At 45.4% G+C, this 17,877-nt stretch overlaps 1 protein-coding gene across 1 annotated transcript; it reads left to right on the forward strand.

Moving 5' to 3' along the window:
• Positions 1-86: 86 nt before the first annotated feature.
• On the forward strand, positions 87-17,500 carry CCT7 (chaperonin containing TCP1 subunit 7). The gene is made up of 12 exons (XM_070379809.1): positions 87-243; positions 5,795-5,948; positions 6,575-6,681; positions 8,137-8,262; positions 9,019-9,071; positions 9,428-9,599; positions 12,944-13,108; positions 13,820-14,008; positions 14,739-14,836; positions 15,395-15,527; positions 16,014-16,220; positions 17,145-17,500. Exons 1-12 carry the CDS (start codon positions 238-240, stop codon positions 17,364-17,366), a joined length of 1,632 nt encoding a protein of 543 aa, XP_070235910.1. The 5' UTR covers positions 87-237; the 3' UTR covers positions 17,367-17,500.
• The last annotated feature ends 377 nt before the right edge of the window (positions 17,501-17,877 follow it).

A 17,877-nucleotide genomic window follows, 5' to 3' on the forward strand; every position in this document is an offset into this window, starting at 1 on the left:
ACCTTCCCTTACCAACGATTCTCGTAGCTCTCACCGAGGCCCAGCCTCTGACCCTTCTAGCCACGCCGACTCTATGGTAGCGAACCATAGAGTGGCGGAAGTGGCCCACCCCTTCCTCTCCCGGTCCAACGGCTTTGTGAAGCTTCTGGGGATTTCTCTGTCGCGGAGCATTGTGGGGTTGCTGGGCGTCCCGGGCGCGGAGAAGAGGAGTAGCCGGCCACTGGATAAGCTTACAAGATGATGGTGAGTCGCATCTCAGTCATCCGGCTCCATCCGCTGCCATCTGGTCGGTAGCTGGCGCCGCCTGGCCTAGACTAGTCTCGTAGAACCTTCTCCTGCTTATTGACTCGGTTCTCGCTCCGACCCTCTGTCTGTGAAGGACCCCGGCCCGCTACCGCCTGGTGGGCCCGGGCCCGGAGCAGCTGCCCTCAGCAAGGGTTTTGTGGGGGTCAAGAGGAGGCTCCGGTCGGGCCGGCTGGGGACTACAAGTCCCAGGGTGCTTCGGGGCCTTGAACCTGCGTCGATCACCCGGTTTTCCGAGCCCCCCATAATCTTGACCTGGGTCAAATGACTGCGGGTTGAGCGTGCATACGCGGTCCAGGGCCAGACTTGGAAGCTCTGGCTGTCTTGAAAAATGCGGATGTGAAGGAGGGTGCTTCCTATAAACGGCAGAGGCAGCATGGGGACGGAGCCCAAGGAGAGCTGTGGTCTCTCATTGCCCCGCTCCCTGCCACCTTGCTGCTGCATAATTGAAAACAGATTACTCCGCTCATCATCCCTTCATTCATTAAGTAAACGCATTTTGTTGTTCAGTCGCTCAGTCCTGTCTGACTCTCTGCGACCCCATGGACTGCAGCACGCCAGGCTTCCCTGTCCATCACCAACTCCCGGACTTGCTCAAACTCATGTCCACCGAGTCGGTGATGCCATCCAACCATCTCATCCTTTGTCGTCCCCTTCTCCTGCCCTCAATCTTTCCCAGCATCACGGTTTTATCCACTGAGTCGGTTCATCGTATCAGATGGCCAAAATATTGGAGCTTCAGCTCCAGCATCAGTCCTTCCAGTGAATATTTAGGACTTATTTCCTTTAGGATTGACTAGTTTGATCTTGCAGTCCAAGGGACTCTCAAGAGTCTTCTCCAGCACTCAGCCGCCTTTGTGGTCCAGCTCTCAGATCTGTACATGATTACTGGAAAAACCTTAGCTTTGACTATACAGACCATTGTCGACAAAGTGATGTCTCTGCTTTTTAATATGCTGTCTAGGTTTGTCATAGCTTTTCTTCCAAGGAACAAGGGTCTTTTAATTTCATGGCTGCAGCTACTATCCGCAGTGATTTTGGAGCCCAAGTGAATAAAATCTGTCACTGTTTCCATTTTTTCCCCATCTGTTTGCCATAAAGTGATGGGACTGGATGCCATGATCTTTGTATTTTGAATGTTAAGTTTTAAGCCAGCTTTTTCACTCTCCTCTTTCACCTTCATCAAGAGGCTTTTTAGTTGCTTTCTGCCATTAGGGTGGTGTCATCGCATGGCTGAGGTTATTGCTATTTCTCCCAGCAATCTTGATTCCAGCTTGAGCTTCAGCCAGGCATTTTGCACGATGTACTCTGCGTATAAGTTAAATAAGCACGGTGACAGTATACAGCCGTGACATACTCCTTTCCCAGTTTGAATTAGTCCATTGTTCTGTGTCTGATTCTAACTGTTGCTTCTTGACCTCATACAGGTTTCTCAGGAGGCAGTTAAGGTGGTCTAGTGTACTTATCTCTTTAACGTTTTTCCAGTTTGTTGTGATCCACACAGTCAAAGTCTTTAGCGTAGTCAATGAATCAGAAATAGATGTTTTCCTGGAATTCCCTTGCTTGTTCTGTGATCGAGCAGATGTTGGCAGTTTGATCTCTAGTTCCTCTGCCTTTTCAAAATCCAGCTTGTACATTTGGAAGTTCTTGGTTCACATACTGTTGAAGCCTAGCTTGAAGGATTTTGAGCATTATTACCTTGCTAGGATGTGAAATAAGCACTGCTGGGTGGTAGTTTGAACTTTTAGTACCTACTGAATGTACTAGGCCCCTAGTACAGCTTCTGAGGTGCAACTTCTCAACTAGGAGAATGGGCAGGGCAGTGGGGATGATGCATTAGAGGTGAGAAGACCCAGCCTCTAACCCTGTCTGCCCTTCCAGATGTGACATTAGATGGCTTTTCTAGTTGGCCACCTAATTCTGGGTCTCATTTTCTTTAGGGAAGCAGGTGAATCCTAGAGGCTGTCTGTAGCCCTCCCCTCCCCCCTTCTGTGGCATCCCTTTCTCCAACTCTACAGGTACCTTCCATGGGTCCCAAACAACCTCGGTGATGTCCCCCGAGTTGCTGTTGAACAGGGCCAGCTCTTAAGTGTTTGAGGTAAAACCCTGACCTGTGGTTCCTGTGCACTTGGCAGGTCGCTTGTCCATTTTTATCAGTCCAGCTCAGTTCTCTGTTCTTCTCCTGCTTCCTCAACTTCTGCCTGACCTAGTCATATGTCAGACTGACAGCTGTCAGGTGTGCAGTCTACCAAATGCCCTGAGAATGCTGCTTGTGCCCGAGACAGTAGGAACCTGGCGTTACTCTGTGTACCCTCTCCCTTTCATACACCCAGTACTGCCTTTTTCAGTCGGTCTTCAATGGTACCTATTCCCTGAAGTCATCTTCATCTCATGCAGTGGCAGCATAGTAGAACACTTGAGAGTAGGGGCTCTGGAGCCACACCGAATGCCTATGTTTGTAATTAACTGTGCCACTTAATGGACGTATGACTTCGAGTGTGGTATTATATTTCCGGCCCCCAAAGTTCTTCTGACTTGCGATAAAACCCTTCACCAAGAGGCCCCAGCCCACCACCTCAGCTTTTTCCTGAACTGACCCCTGGTCTGTTTCCTTGCTTTTTGACTTTTTATAGCTCTCCTTTTTGAGTATGAAACTTAAGTCACCAAGAACTCTTGCTGTTATTGTTTGGTACCTGGTGTTGAGTTGGTACCTGACACTCTGGAAGCCAATTGTGATTGAAAAAGAGGTAGGAGGGTTCCTCAAAAAGCTCAGTCCTGTGACTTCGGTACAGCCACACAGAAGGTATTGGTATGTCCTTGCCTTTGTGTTCAGCACTGCATGCCTTAGCGTATGAACACCTGTGGTTTTATAGAGCATCAAGCTAAATAATGCTTATTAAAAGTTATTAAGGAAAAGGAAGATCATTAAGCTGAAATTAGCAAGCCTTTCATGGTAGATACCCTTGGCAGATTATTGGATCCTGCTGTTGTTTCTTCACTTGAGTAAAAACGAGGTTGGAAAGTAACAAGGACACGAGCTGGGCTTGCCCTTGGAGGACTGACAGAGAGGCACCGTCCTGGTAGACCTAGCTTGGCTCAGTCCAGTCCTGCCGCCTTTTCCTCCCCACAGGATCTCTGTACCCAGCCTGCCATTTCTGTAGGGCCTATACAGCATAGAACTTGGGACAACGTGGGCAGCTGCTTCCAAGCCCTTCCTGCTTGTACTTAGGAAGTCTCAGTGAATTTAGTGTCACCGTACTGCTGATGCTTTTCCAAAAATAAGGACTGGTTGCCACCGTACTTCATGATGTGTATAAAGCACTTTCAAGTGTATTTGGCCCTTGAATAACTCCCGAAGTTAGGGGCCCAGATTCTGCTAAGTCAAAAGTTTGCATATGATTTAGTCAGCCCCCATATCTTGATTTCTTTGTATCTGAGGATTCAACCGACCTCAGGTGGTGGTGTACTGTAGTATTTATTGCTGAAAAAAAACTCAGGCATAAGTGGACCTACACAGTTCAAACCATGCTGTTCAAGGTTCAACTGATAATGTAATTGGAATTTTCAGCACCAAAAGCTTCTGTATATTGCTTTGTATGTGGCCAAATCTAGGCACTCTACACATTGAAATTAGTGTAGTCCTTACCTTTATGAAGCTTGTATTTTAAGATGGATGGCAATATAAACATTATGCTTGAGAAGGAGCAGAGTTCTGGGATCCCCTGTTCCCAGTGCCCGTGTTAACTACTGTTGAGAGGAATGGCAGCTCTGAGGAATTGCTGGCCTAGTGGGAAGAAAGCGGTTTCGGTAGAATATGGCAGTGTGGCTCTTGCAGGTGGTGTATAATTTGGAGTTAGAGATGAGAAAAAGTTTATAAAAGCATTGGATAAGTTAGACTTGGTGGGGTGAATGGCTCTGTTGAAGGGACTAGCAAGGGATTAAGACTCAAGTTGGTTTTTGATTGATAATGTAAATCTCTGTTGGGGCAGGGTTGGACCAGAGATGACTTGAAGCTGCCCTGAGGAATGATTTAGCAGGACTGGGAGAAGGGGCCTTTGGGGAACCCATTTTTCCTTGCAAGGGACCCGAAGGAATTCTGAGAGTACAGAGAAGCCATTAAATAATGTATGATATGTTTGTTAGGAAAAGTTGAAACAAAATAAAATACCCAAGTTTTAAATTTTTCTTTACCACTCTTACTTATTTGAGTTTGTTGTGCATCTTTCTAGCCTGTTTTTATGCAGTTGCTCATTATATCTTGCCTCTTATAGTTATTTTTTGTTGTTGTTGTTTTACCCCAGTGTAAATTAGACTATGCCATTACTCTGCTAAAAGCTTTTCCAGGGCATCCCTTCTTTGTAGGAATAAAATCTATAAACTCCTTACCGTAGTCTGCAAATGAGTAGTGATTTGATTCCTGTCTGCTTCTTCAACCTCATTCCAGTCTTTTGCTTTCTCACTACCTTCCAGCTACACGGGCCAAAGAAGTCAAATTTTTAAAGAAATTGTTCAGTTAATGTGGAGTCAGCCTCATGGGTTGTTTGAGTTTCTAGTTTGTGAATTCTTGGCTCTTTTTGTTGGACTGAGACAGCCTGAGGCTTTTCTATGTCTTCTCCACTCAAACACTTGAAATATCCCCAGGGGTGGACATGGGCAGTGACTGTCAAACTTTACGTTTGCAATTCACAGTAAGAAATAAGTTTCAAAGCATAGGGTTGCAGAGGGTCAGATACAACTTTGGGACTAAATAACAACATAGCCTAATTGCACACACATAACTAACATAAGAAAAGTTTTGAAACAGTGTTTACACTTATCTGTTTAATATACATAAATCAGTCATAAGAGAATAGTGACTGTTCTGAGACCAATGCAAAATAGAGAAAAACTTGTTTAGGGTATCTGATTGGAGATTAGTCACAAGAAAGCTTTATGGAACCAGCATGAGAGATGGAAACACTGCTGTACAAATTAGAGTTGTCATTTTGTGAGGCAGGACAAACGTGCCATTTGTTTGTCTGCCTAGCCATTTCCCTACACTCCAGCTACCATCATTGGTAAAACCACCTGCCTGGGCATCTCTGGAACAACATCTGAAGCTCTTGGCATCTCATTCTGCATCAGTGCCCATCTCCTTCTCTGCGGTTAAGCTCTCAGGCGGTTGAACGGGTGTTTGCTGGAGTGAACACTAAGTACGGCCCGCTTCCTCCTGTGCGGTGGCCTAACTCCTCAACCCGGGAAACAGGGTCAGAAGCTGAAAGGGGTATGCTTTTTCAACTGGGCACTGAAGAATACATTATTTGATTTGTTCTTTTTGACTAAATCAGTGCTTCTCAAACCATTTTCTGGTATACCTACAGAGCATGCTGTCTCTGGGGGTAGAGGCTATTTAAGGAATAGATGTAGTGGATGGACATTGGGGGAATGTGCTTTAAAGGGGCCTCCAGATTTTTTTTTTTTTTTTTTAAGTGAATTGCTCTTTCTTCTCTAGCCCACACCAGTTATCCTGTTGAAAGAGGGGACTGATAGCTCCCAAGGCATCCCCCAGCTTGTAAGTAACATCAGTGCCTGCCAGGTGATTGCTGAGGCTGTCAGAACTACCCTGGGCCCCCGTGGTATGGACAAGCTCATTGTGGATGGCCGAGGTAAGTGCAGAGTTTCTCAGACCAGTGTGCAGAAGAGGAGGCTCCTCTAAAGTGTTTGGGGCCAGCAGAGCTTGGCAACGGAAATCCCTCTGCTTTTAAGATCGCTGAAGGATTGCTCTCTCTGAAGCTACTTCTTTTCATACACTGTCGTGAATGCTGAGCCTCTTGGGAATATATGGGAGAAGCCAGGTTCAGGAATCTTGCCTTGTAGAGAGATTTGGCCTAGAAACATGAAATAGAACCTTCCGAAGTTGCCTGTAGTCACTCCTGTTGTATCATGTTGCTGAGACAAATTCCACATTATGCTTTATGTATTAATTTACAAGTGAAATACGAGGGCATCCACTGTTAAGAATATCTAAATGATTATCCATTCTTATTTTTTAAAATGTTTTCTGCATCCAGTAGAGGTTTGCTATTAGGAAAAATGAAGAGCTCATGGTTTTTGGAAATGTGTGGTTTTAGGTGGCCCTTTGTGCCCAGAGCTAAATCCATAAAAAGATCAGTTCATTTCCACAAGACCCTCTGTCCTGTCCCAGTAAAGTGTATATGGGCTCCAAGTCCACTAGAAGTCAGAATTTAAGGAAAGATCTTTACATTTTTACTTTGTGTTTGTCCCTTTAAAGGCAAAGCAACAATTTCTAATGATGGGGCCACAATTCTGAAACTCCTTGATGTTGTCCATCCTGCAGCGAAGACTTTAGTGGACATTGCAAAATCCCAAGATGCTGAGGTAGGAATATCAAGTCTGTGTGTTTCAGTGGAGATTGAAACACATGCCTGTTTGTTCCTTTGCTCTTCTTTCTTTAAGCATTTTGATTTTATATCTAAAACCATAATTTCACAAATACAGGTTTGTAAAACTATGTAGATGGAATTAATAGCCCTTTAAAATTCCTTCTGTTTCACTGTGTTGTGGCTCAGGTCTCAGAACCAGGCCAGTGGGCTGTTATTCATATGAGTTGCTCAGTAAATAATTTACCCTCTCATCTGTTGGTTGCCTTATAAGATGGAGTTGGAGATTGTTTCCAGTTCACTTTTTTCTTTCTTAAAAAAAAAAAATTTATAATGGTAAAACACACATAACATAAAATTTGCCATTTTATGTTCCTGTCAGTGACATTAACTTGTCTTTGCCTTTTTAAAAATCATTTCTAACACTGGAGTCTTATTGAGAGAGACAAGTTTGCATTTCAGAGTGTTACAGATAACCTCCCAAAGTTATATTAAAAGGTCTATTAAGACCCTGTAGCCTGGAAAACAGTATGGCAATTTTCAACAAAGGAATACTTTTCTGTCTAGGAATTTGGCAGCTTAAACCCTTTGCCACAGTAACTTTTTTTCTCCCTAAAATCTCTTACAGTCCACAGAAACATAAGTGAGTTAAAAGTAAATTTCTTCTATATCAGAGGTTAACCAGTTTTCTAAAAAAACTCTTTTTTCTCAAAGAAAAGGGGAAGCAGAGGGAAAAAAAAGCTCTTATTCTTTTTCTCCTTTATTAAAAATAAAGTTTAGATCCCATTGTAGAAAATTGCCATTAAGAAAAACAAGCTCATAATCTGCTTATTCCAAATAGTGTTTAAAATACAGACGACTTTGATCCTTAGAGGTTTGTTTTGTGAACTCCTGTAGAATTTGTTCCCATTTATCTCATACCTTTTGCTACCATTATTTGTTATTTGTGACATATTCAGTTCAGTTCAGTCGCTCAGTCGTGTCTGACTCTTTGCGACCCCATGAATCGCAGCACGCCAGGCCTCCCTGTCCATCACCAACTCCCGGAGTTCACCCAAACTCATGTCCATTGAGTTGGTGATGCCATCCAGCCATCTCATCCTCTGTCGTCCCCTTCTCCTCCTGCCCCCAATCCCTCCCAGCATCAGACATATTAGCATTATATTATAAGCATGTATATTGTGTTACTGATCATAGTACCTTGTCCATAGTAAATAAGTTCTTGGTTAATTTGTGTATATGATTTCATATTCTGGGAAAATTTGTCCAGACCAGCCCTCTTTGGAGAATGGGCCTGGCTGCGGAATTAATTTTGTGGCCCAGGACCATTTGATGGGATGAATATCTACCCAGCAACACCCCAGTTTAAATGGATAGATTGCCTAGAAAACAGAGTTTGGGAGTTTTATTCCTGAACATGAGTGGATGTGAGTTTCCTGTCATCCTGTTCCAGGTCGGTGACGGCACCACCTCAGTGACCCTGCTGGCTGCAGAATTTCTGAAACAGGTGAAACCCTACGTGGAGGAAGGTTTGCACCCGCAGATCATCATCCGCGCCTTCCGCACTGCCACACAGTTGGTATGGGAGTGCTAGTGAAGCTGGGCCGCTTGGGCACCTTTTTGTTTCTCTTGGGATATGGTCTGTATTGGGTTGTGGAGGGTCTGGGGACAACATTCCTTGAATATTTTCTGAATTCTACTCCATAGAAATCTCAGTTCTACCATTCAATAACTATTGACTAGGTATATTACTTAGTCTGTTTAAGCTTCCAGTTTCCTCACAGACTATGATGTAGACATACCACAGGCTGTCAGTAAGTGAGAGCTGTTTTGTTTTTATCAAGTACTTCATAGCACATCTTGAGACCTTGCTTTTATTGACCTTTGACTTTCATTCTTTAACTTGGGATAAGTCAGTTCCTCCTCACCTTACTTTCTTTACTGTCTCTGTTTTGGGGTGGTGACATTAAAATGAAATCATATGTGAGAAGTATGTATGAAAGGATATCTTTTGAAAAAGATGGCTTTGAAAAGATACAATGTTTAACATACAAATATGTGTATCATGTGTTACATGACATAGTTAGTATATAAAGTACTACAAGTTGTCACCAGTGCTGTTCTGTGCCTGCTCTACGTTTCTAACTTAGGGCATTTTTCTAAACTAGAGATTTATATTTTTCTGGGCAGCTTTAAGACTTAGAAATGTTATTTCAGCTGTCGAAGTACTTAAGATTTGGGCGTAAACAGATTAGGAACTAGCAGGAGAGATTGGGATCCACTTCTCCAGTTTGTTTTTAACGTGAGAGACTCACCCCGTTTCTGTTCTTGGCAGGCAGTTAACAAGATCAAAGAGATCGCAGTGACTGTGAAGAAGGAAGATAAAGTGTAAGTTTGCAGTGAACTTTGTCAGAACCTTGACTTCCCATGGCCAGATTGGATGCAGAAGCGTGCTGGAATACCCTGCATGGACTGGGGCTGTTTGGCCCTTGCTAAACCCCTTGCTGTGCCCCAGTCAGTCCATGTAGTACAAGAGAGGCTGTAGACTGTAGTTGAAGAGCTGTCAGTCATGAGGTCTTTGAGTGCAATCACCATCTGTCACTGGTAATCTTCCCTAAAGATTCAGAAGACAAAGTGTTGAGGGCTGAATTTAAAGGCTAGGATAGAAACCATCTCCACGTTGCAATAGAGTACCATAAGAGGGGCTTTCGAGGCCTGATGCAGGTCCCACCCTTGTGTCCCAGGGAGCAGAGGAAGCTGCTTGAGAAATGTGCCATGACTGCTCTGAGCTCCAAGCTGATCTCCCAGCAGAAAGCCTTCTTCGCTAAGATGGTGGTGGACGCAGTGATGATGCTTGATGATTTGCTGCAGCTTAAAATGATTGGAATCAAGAAGGTGCAAGGTGGAGCCCTAGAGGTGAGCCTGCCGAGGCCTCCCTGGGAGGCTCTTGCTTTCACATCGACCCTGTAGGCAGCTTGGTGTAGGCGGACAGCACACATTAGAGGAATAGAGAGAGAGAGCACTTGGGCGGGAAGCCAGCTGTGTTCCTCATACTGTGGCTATAAGTGTCTCCTGTAGGTGCATTTTATAACCTCCACAGACTTGTATTACTTGTCAGCAGAATTGAAGGATGAACTGGCTGATTTTCATAATCTCAGTGTTAATGTCAGAGGGGACAGGGCTAGCTCTGATAAATTATCTAAAACCCTCTCAATAAATATAAGTACTTTGCAGTCCATTCTTCTCCAAGAGGTTCAGGCAGGCTGTCCCTTCTTTTATTCATTTATCTTGAACAGATAATACGGAAGTCAAACTGTATAGAAAGTCCTAAAGGAAAACAGAAATGTCTCCTATACCACTCCTGCCCCAGAAACCACTATTAACTGTGTGTGTTCTTCCAGACTGTGCGTCGATAAGTATAAATGTAAATATTGTTTTCTGAAACGAATGCTCATTTGTAGTACATAGTGTCCTGCAACTTTTGTTTATTTAACAACATATTTTTTCACTTATTTAAAATAGTGACTAGTGTCTACTGTATTTGCACAACACAATTGCGTTTTCATTCTGTTCATCTCCTCCTCTTCCTATCATGGCACATGAGAGGGGGATGAGATTCCCTGTATATAACAAAGCTGTAAAGAACCTGAAAGTCATCTGAGCCGTTCCCATGCCTTTCGCCCCCAGATGGTTGTGTTTCAGCCCATTCTCTACGTCATGACTTGCTGACATTGTCTTTACACGCTGCTTTGATCTCAGGGTTCCATCTTCTGTTCCAGAAACCCTTGAGATTAAATTGGCATTCACTAAACTAGGGATCAGAACTGTAATTTTAACTGGTGAGAAAGCCAGGGGCTGCAAGCCACACGTACGTTCAGTCTGTCTCGTTTACTAGACCTCTGTCCTGGTAACGCACCCTTCCTCCAATCTTGCATCCCCTAAGTTCATTCTATTTTTTGCTGCAGGGTGAGGTTCCTCAATTTACACTCTGTGTGTGAAGCCACTTGGGGTTCTGCAGGCCCACAGGATAAGAGTCAGGCCTTAGCAGAGCCTTTAAGATTCTCCTAAACGTGTCCCTGCCCTCTTTTTTTCCCCCCTACCCTCTTTATTTTGTATTCCAACAACTGCTAATGGCTTTTCATCCCCTGACTGCACCATACTGCCTCTGCCTGTTGGGGACATCTCTTTCGTTTTCTATTTGACTAATTTCAGTGCATCCATCTAGATTCAGCTCAGACATCACCCCCTTTAGGAGGCTATGGATTTGAATGATGTAGGAATCTGTTCCCTGATAGGCTACGGTATTATGTATTGTAGACTAAAACTGTAGATTAGTACTACGAGAAAACACATAGGTCATTGAACGGAATACAGTTTTTAAAGTTGTTATTTTGTCGACATATAGTTGATTTACAATGTTCTGTTAATTTCTCCTGTTCAGTAGAGTGATTGTTAACACATACCTAATTCTTTTTCATTAGATCAGATCAGATCAGTTGCTCAGTCGTGTCCGACTCTTTGCGATCCTATGAATTGCAGCACCCCAGGCCTCCCTGTCCATCACCAGCTCCCAGAGTTCACTCAGACTCACGTCCGTTGAGTCAATGATGCCATCCAGCCATCTCATCCTCTGTCGTCCCCTTCTCCTCCTGCCCCAATCCCTCCCAGCATCAGAGTCTTTTCCAATGAGTCAACTCTTCTCATGAGGTGGCCAAAGTACTGGAGTTTCAGCTTTAGCATCATTCCTTCCAAAGAAATCCCAGAGCTGATCTCCTTCAGAATGGACTGGTTGGATCTCCTTGCAGTCCAAGGGACTCTCAAGAGTCTTCTCCAACACCACAGTTCAAAAGCATCAATTCTTCGGCGCTCAGCCTTCCTCACAGTCCAACTCTCACATCCATACATGACCACAGGAAAAACCATAGCCTTGACTAGATGGACCTTTTTGGCAAAGTAACATCTCTGCTTTTGAATATGCTATCTAGGTTGTCATAATTTTCCTTCCAAGGAGTAAGCGTCTTTTAATTTCATGATTGCAGTCACCATCTGTAGTGATTTTGGAGCCCAGAAAAATAAAGTCTGACACTGTTTCCACTGTTTCCCCATCTATTTCCCATGAAGTGATGGGACCAGATGCCATGATCTTAGTTTTCTGAATGTTGAGCTTTAAGCCAACTTTTTCACTCTCGACTTTCACCTTCATCAAGAGGCTTTTTAGTTCCTCTTCACTTTCTGCCATAAGGATGGTGTCATCTGCATATCTGAGGTTATTGATATTTCTCCCGGCAATCTTGATTCCAGCTTGTGCTTCTTTTTCATACTCCTTTCAATTATGATTTATCACTGAATATTGAATAGTAGGACTTTGTTTACCCATTCTGTGTAATAGTTTGCATGGCAACCCCAAACTCCTAACCCACTTCTCCTCCAACCCCCAACCCCCATGGCAACCACAAGTCTGTTCACTTTGTAAGTGTTTCTCTTTCATAGATAGGTTCATTTGTGTTGTATTTTAGATTCTACATGTAAATGATATCATACGCTATTTGTCTTTTTCTTTCTGACTTCACTTCCTGAATATACCCTTCTTTATGGAGTGGGAAATGACCAGGTCATTTAATAAGAGGTCTCAGGTTGAGCCTGCCTTCTCATAGTGTTAAAGTCACTCCCAAGTGCTGTGTACTTTCATCATGCCCTTCCATGCAGCAGGCTCTGTTTTGGAATGAGTGGTGTAGTAGTTCATATTTTGAGGGATTGAGATGAGAGAAGCCACAATGATAACTTGAGAACTGCGGGAAATTTCTGACTGTTATGACCTTTTGTTTTCATCTCCTGAAGAGAGGAAGCATCTAGGCTACAGCACACAGGTGTTTGTGCACTCACGTGCAGTACGGGTAGGGAGGGGTGTGTGTACATATGTGCAGTGAAGACTGGGAGGTGTCGAGTTGGAACGACAGTGCATCCCTTGGCACGTGTGCTTTGGAGGGTCAGTCTTAAAGGACAGCCCAGACAGGCTTTTCCCATGCTTAGTCTCTGCAAGCTAAGTGGTTTTCCTTATCCTGAAGGGACAACCAAAATATGTTTTTATATTTTTCCTAGCATTTAGGATGATGGAAAAACTTTGTTACAGTAGTGGAATAAAAACATAATTAACCCTTACAGGTTCACAGAAATGGACATGCATTAGTCCAGCACACCACTAACTTGATTTTATTTCATGCCAGTACTGAACTGTTGAACCGTCTGATTTTTTTAAACAGGAGTCCCAGCTTGTCGCTGGCGTCGCATTCAAGAAGACTTTCTCTTATGCTGGGTTTGAAATGCAGCCCAAAAAGTACCATAATCCAATGATTGCCCTTTTAAATGTTGAGCTCGAGCTGAAAGCTGAGAAAGATAATGCGGAAATCAGAGTCCATACAGTTGAGGTAGGTCCTCCCAGCTGGCAGTGGCATGAAACTGGGCAGCATTCTGGGCCAAAGACTTGGGCCTTCGTGGTCATCTTGGGCTTAGCTTTGTTTCTCAGGTACCTTATGGGCTCCTTTCCCCTCCTATGCCCCTAAGTATTGATGTCTAAATGCTAGGCCCACTCTTCTCACTCTACTCTGACCTGGACCTGAGGAGGTTTGGATAGGGCAAATCTGCTGAAACATTATCCTTTGGCCCTGGAGAAGGGGCTTGCGGGAGCCTTTCAGCTATAAAATGAGCCCTGTATTTTGATTCCTCTTATTTGGGCAGATGTGAGCTCTGCCCTTCTAGACTGTCCCATGCTGCTGGGACTGGTGTGCTCCCAACATTGGTATCAGCAAGGCTGTCACCCAGCTGTAAGCATCTGTTCTTGGAAAATGCATCCCGAACACAGAATGGCCTTTGAAGGAAAGGGCTTGTCATTGGGAACTCCATGGCTGCAGTGCCTCAGAGGAGCTAGAACTTAGCTGGCCAAACTGCCTCACACCTTAGCAAATACCAGCTCTGGAGTAGCTCCCAGTGCTCAGATTACTTTCTGCTTTTGTGTTTGAAGATTTTAGGTGGTTCCTAAGTTACCTTATAGGGTCCTTGTTTATTTGAACTGAGGGGAGTCTCTTCTGTTTACCCTCTGTTAATTCCCTAATAAATTAATATTTTCTGGGTCTCTTCAGGATTATCAGGCAATTGTTGATGCTGAGTGGAACATTCTTTATGACAAATTAGAGAAGATCCATCATTCTGGAGCCAAAGTCGTCTTATCTAAACTCCCCATCGGGGATGTGGCCACCCAGTACTTTGCTGACAGGGACATGTTCTGCGCTGGCCGAGTGCCGGAGGAGGATCTGAAGAGGACAATGATGGTAACCAGGTTCTCACGGGCCGCTTTTAGGTCTTTCTGGCCCCAGAGGGGTTTTCACATACCCTAGTGTACTGGAGTGGTGTGTGAATCTGGGCTTGTCTTCTCAACTCTTTTTGCCATGAAACACTTCGGTTCCAGTGTGTGCATACTACTATATAAGAGTCAATCTAACCAAACAAGTCAGGAAAGCTGATTTGTGAGGGAGCCTAGCAGTAGTGCTATGATTAGCTGGCTAAGCTCCAGTCTTGGTGCTGCAGGCCAGGTTTCCTCTCTCTCTCTTTTTTTTTTTTTGCCGCATCTTGCACCTGTGGAATCTTAGTTCCCCGACCAGGGATGGAACCTGCACCCTTGCACTGGAAGCATGGCGTCTTAACCACTGGACTGCTAGGGAAGTCCCTCCTCCCTTCTTAAGCATCTCGCCAAGGTGCTTTAAGTTTTAAAGCACTGATCATGACTTCAGTCACTGGGTTCAGAGCATCCTAGTTTAGGGAAGAAGGTACTGGGTAAAGCTTTTTAACTGGGCTTGTTTGCCTTCATGTGTCTTCATTCTGTTTTGTTTTCTCCTCTTCCAAAGGGAGCCTTGAGGTCAAGGGTGAGAGTGGGTCCTTAGTGTATCTGGGGCACCATGGCAGTCTAACATGCGAATTGGCTATAAAACTAGGTGGCAGGATGCTTGCTTCCCACCTCATGTGATCTGTCACTGCTAGATGATTTTGTCTTGTGTTCTTCAGGCTTGTGGAGGCTCCATCCAGACCAGTGTGAATGCGCTGTCGTCAGATGTTCTGGGCCGCTGCCAGGTCTTTGAAGAGACTCAGATTGGAGGCGAGAGGTGAGTGGCAGGCCTGGGCTCTGTTTGCTTAGCTCATGAGACTTGCCTGGTGGCCTTCTGCCATCTTTGGTTCGTGGTGTATATATAACAGGCCTCCCAGGTGGCGCTGGAGGTAAAGAGCCTACCTGCGAATGCAGGAAATGAAGAAAAGCGAGTTCGGTCCTTGGGTGGGGAGGATGCCCTGGAGGAAGAAATGGCAACCCACTCCAGTATTCTTGCTTGGAGAATCCCATGGACAGAGGAGCCTGGCGGGCTACAGTAACATGTGCTACTGTCTTCTGAGGTCTTAATCTCTTGGGGTGAATAGTGTTAAGTTATATAAAGTGTTTCAGGAAGAAAGAAGGTCAAATCGGGTCTACAATCTGACTCCACAGTCTTTTATACCCCTGTGGTACAGCCCTAGACCTTCCCAAGAACGTGCTCTTAAGGGTGGGCTTGGAGAACTTTAGTGAGGGACAGAAGAGCAGCTGTTGAGTGTTGGGAGGACTTGGTGACTTCAGAACACTGTGGGTTGGCAGCAGAAATGACTTCACAGATACAATTTGATCCTGGGTGTAGGTACAATTTCTTCACTGGCTGCCCTAAGGCCAAGACATGCACTATCATCCTCCGTGGTGGTGCAGAGCAATTTATGGAGGAGACAGAGCGGTCCCTGCACGACGCCATCATGATTGTCAGGAGGGCCATCAAGGTACTGGACTGGGGGCTTCCAGCCTGCACAGCCTACTCTGCCTCTTGAGCTGATGTGACCCTGGATTTGTGTGGTGATCCCTTTCCTGTATAACCTGTCCTTCCAAGTGGGCATGTGGGCCCTGATTGTCTCAGATCAAACATCCTCAGTCTCTCAAAATAAGTCATGCTGCCTTAAAAGCTAAGACTTGTTCTTGTGAGCACCTGTGGAGCTGATGGAGTCAGTCATCCCAGGGATTGTGACAGTGCCCTCAAGGTGTAGGTGACCTTGAAGAGGGTCAGAAACCATATGGTTCACCAGATTGCAGTTGGGATGTGCTAGGCGTGGTCCGTGTCCAGGCTTCCTGTGGCTTGGGCTGGGGGAGGGAGTGAGGAGCCAGCCCTCCTTCTAGTCTAGGGGGCCTGTTGACTGAGTGGCCCAATTTGGCCATGGCTGGAGTTTAGACAGGGGGCTCCTTGAATTTAGAGGTGTGTCTGGTCTTTGCAGAATGATTCAGTGGTGGCTGGTGGTGGCGCCATTGAGATGGAGCTCTCTAAGTACCTGCGAGATTACTCAAGAACCATTCCAGGAAAACAGCAGCTACTGATTGGGGCCTATGCCAAGGCCTTGGAAATTATCCCACGCCAGCTCTGTGACAATGCTGGCTTTGATGCCACAAACATCCTCAACAAGCTACGGGCTCGGCACGCCCAGGTGGGTTTTTCCTTTCCTTTGAGTCCAGGGACTGGGTGGATGGGGCTAGATTCTTTGAGTGTGCTGTGCTTACTCGGGCTCTGTGTGCTCAGCCCAGGTGATGGTGCTGGACCCAAACCCGGTACCAACTGACTGCCTCCTCTGAGGTCAAAAGGAAAGCCATGGTGTCAGGACTAGTTGTTCCAGGGTTTCTTCAGTGCTGCTTTCAAGAGTCTGGTCACTCCTTTTGGTGCACTGAGGGAATGAAGAAGCACGGTAGCCCCCTCCCTGAAGCGTGTACGACCACTGTGTGTACGGGGTTCCTCGTGGGTTCCTCCAGCACTTCTGGGCCCTGCTGACAGCAGTCCAGCCATGGCTGTACTACCTCCATGTAGAGCACGCATCTCTTGAGAATTTAATTTGTTCGTCTGCTGTTGAGCCAGTACTCATTTTGAGATGTTTGCTAAATGCCATTTGTTAAATGCTCAATATGATGACGACAGTACTCAGTAAGTGGCCTTGCTTCCGACTTGTGTCAGAACTTGAAGCAAGCTACTTTCTCTTGTGTGTCCGTTTCCTTATCTGTAAAATGGGGGCTACTGGAAGCGGTGTGATGATAAAATGAGATCAAGGGTTGGAAAGTCATCCTCTTGAGAAGCGTGGTTTGACATACAGTCCTCAGATGACCTGAGGGTTAGAATGGGGCCTTCCTAAAACCCAGCAGCTTGCCTGGGAGAGGCTCTGGGCCTCTCAGGTTTGGAGGGGTGGTGGAGGGCAGGGACGGGAAGAGGCTTCCAGGCTCCCGTTGGAATGCCATCTTCCTTAGGGAGATGCCAGCGGGTTCAGAGAGCCTGAGGATGCCTCAATCTCAGTCATTCAGAGGATGTGCAGGAAGAAATTTGAGAGCAGTTCCGTATCATTTTCCCTCTTGTTCTGCTTTTTCAGGGGGGCATGTGGTACGGGGTGGACATCAACACTGAGGACATTGCTGACAACTTTGAGGCCTTTGTGTGGGAGCCAGCGATGGTGCGGATCAACGCCCTGACTGCTGCCTCCGAGGCCGCGTGCCTCATCGTGTCTGTCGATGAGACCATCAAGAACCCTCGCTCAACAGTGGATGCTTCCCCAGCCGCTGGCCGGGGCCGAGGTCGCGGCCGCCTTCACTGAGGTTCCCAGCCCTCACACGAGTGCCCGGCAGGCTGTGCTTACTCTGTCTTGGTCAGATATTACAAGGAAGGGGTAGTATTTGGCCCACTGTGTTCTCACTGGAGGTTATTTAAATAAAACTTAAAAACCTTGAATCCATTTTGCACATTATTTGGGTGCAGGAATTTTACTCATAAATGACTGTGGCTCAGAATTGTAGCTTTATGTGTACTCACCCAGCAGGTAGAAAAGAGAACTCGGTCAGGGGAGGCGCTCCACTTGAGTGGCTCCTGTCTGGAAGTTTTGCTTTAGCTGCTTTCTCAGTCTTAGAAGCAGCTGGAAGATATGGAGTTGCTTCGTTTTTTTTTTTTCCTTTTTTTCTGATGTCATCTTATTTGGCCCTGACCTTGCCCAGCACTGCTCCTAGGGTTTCTCTGGGTTTCTGTTAAATGCATTACATTATATCTTGTTTACCCCTTTTACTTCCATATTCTTTTGACTCGGTCCCTTAATCTCTCTTATTTAAGATCTT

This window comes from Bos mutus, chromosome 11 (genome assembly GCF_027580195.1).
Source record: "Bos mutus isolate GX-2022 chromosome 11, NWIPB_WYAK_1.1, whole genome shotgun sequence".
Lineage (NCBI taxonomy): Eukaryota > Metazoa > Chordata > Mammalia > Artiodactyla > Bovidae > Bos > Bos mutus.

Coding starts and splice junctions, on each gene's coding strand:
- CCT7 (XM_070379809.1), top strand. Junction 5,949..6,574: donor GCTCATTGTGGATGGCCGAG/GTAAGTGCAGAG, acceptor GTCCCTTTAAAG/GCAAAGCAACAATTTCTAAT. Junction 9,600..12,943: donor TGCAAGGTGGAGCCCTAGAG/GTGAGCCTGCCG, acceptor TTTTTTAAACAG/GAGTCCCAGCTTGTCGCTGG.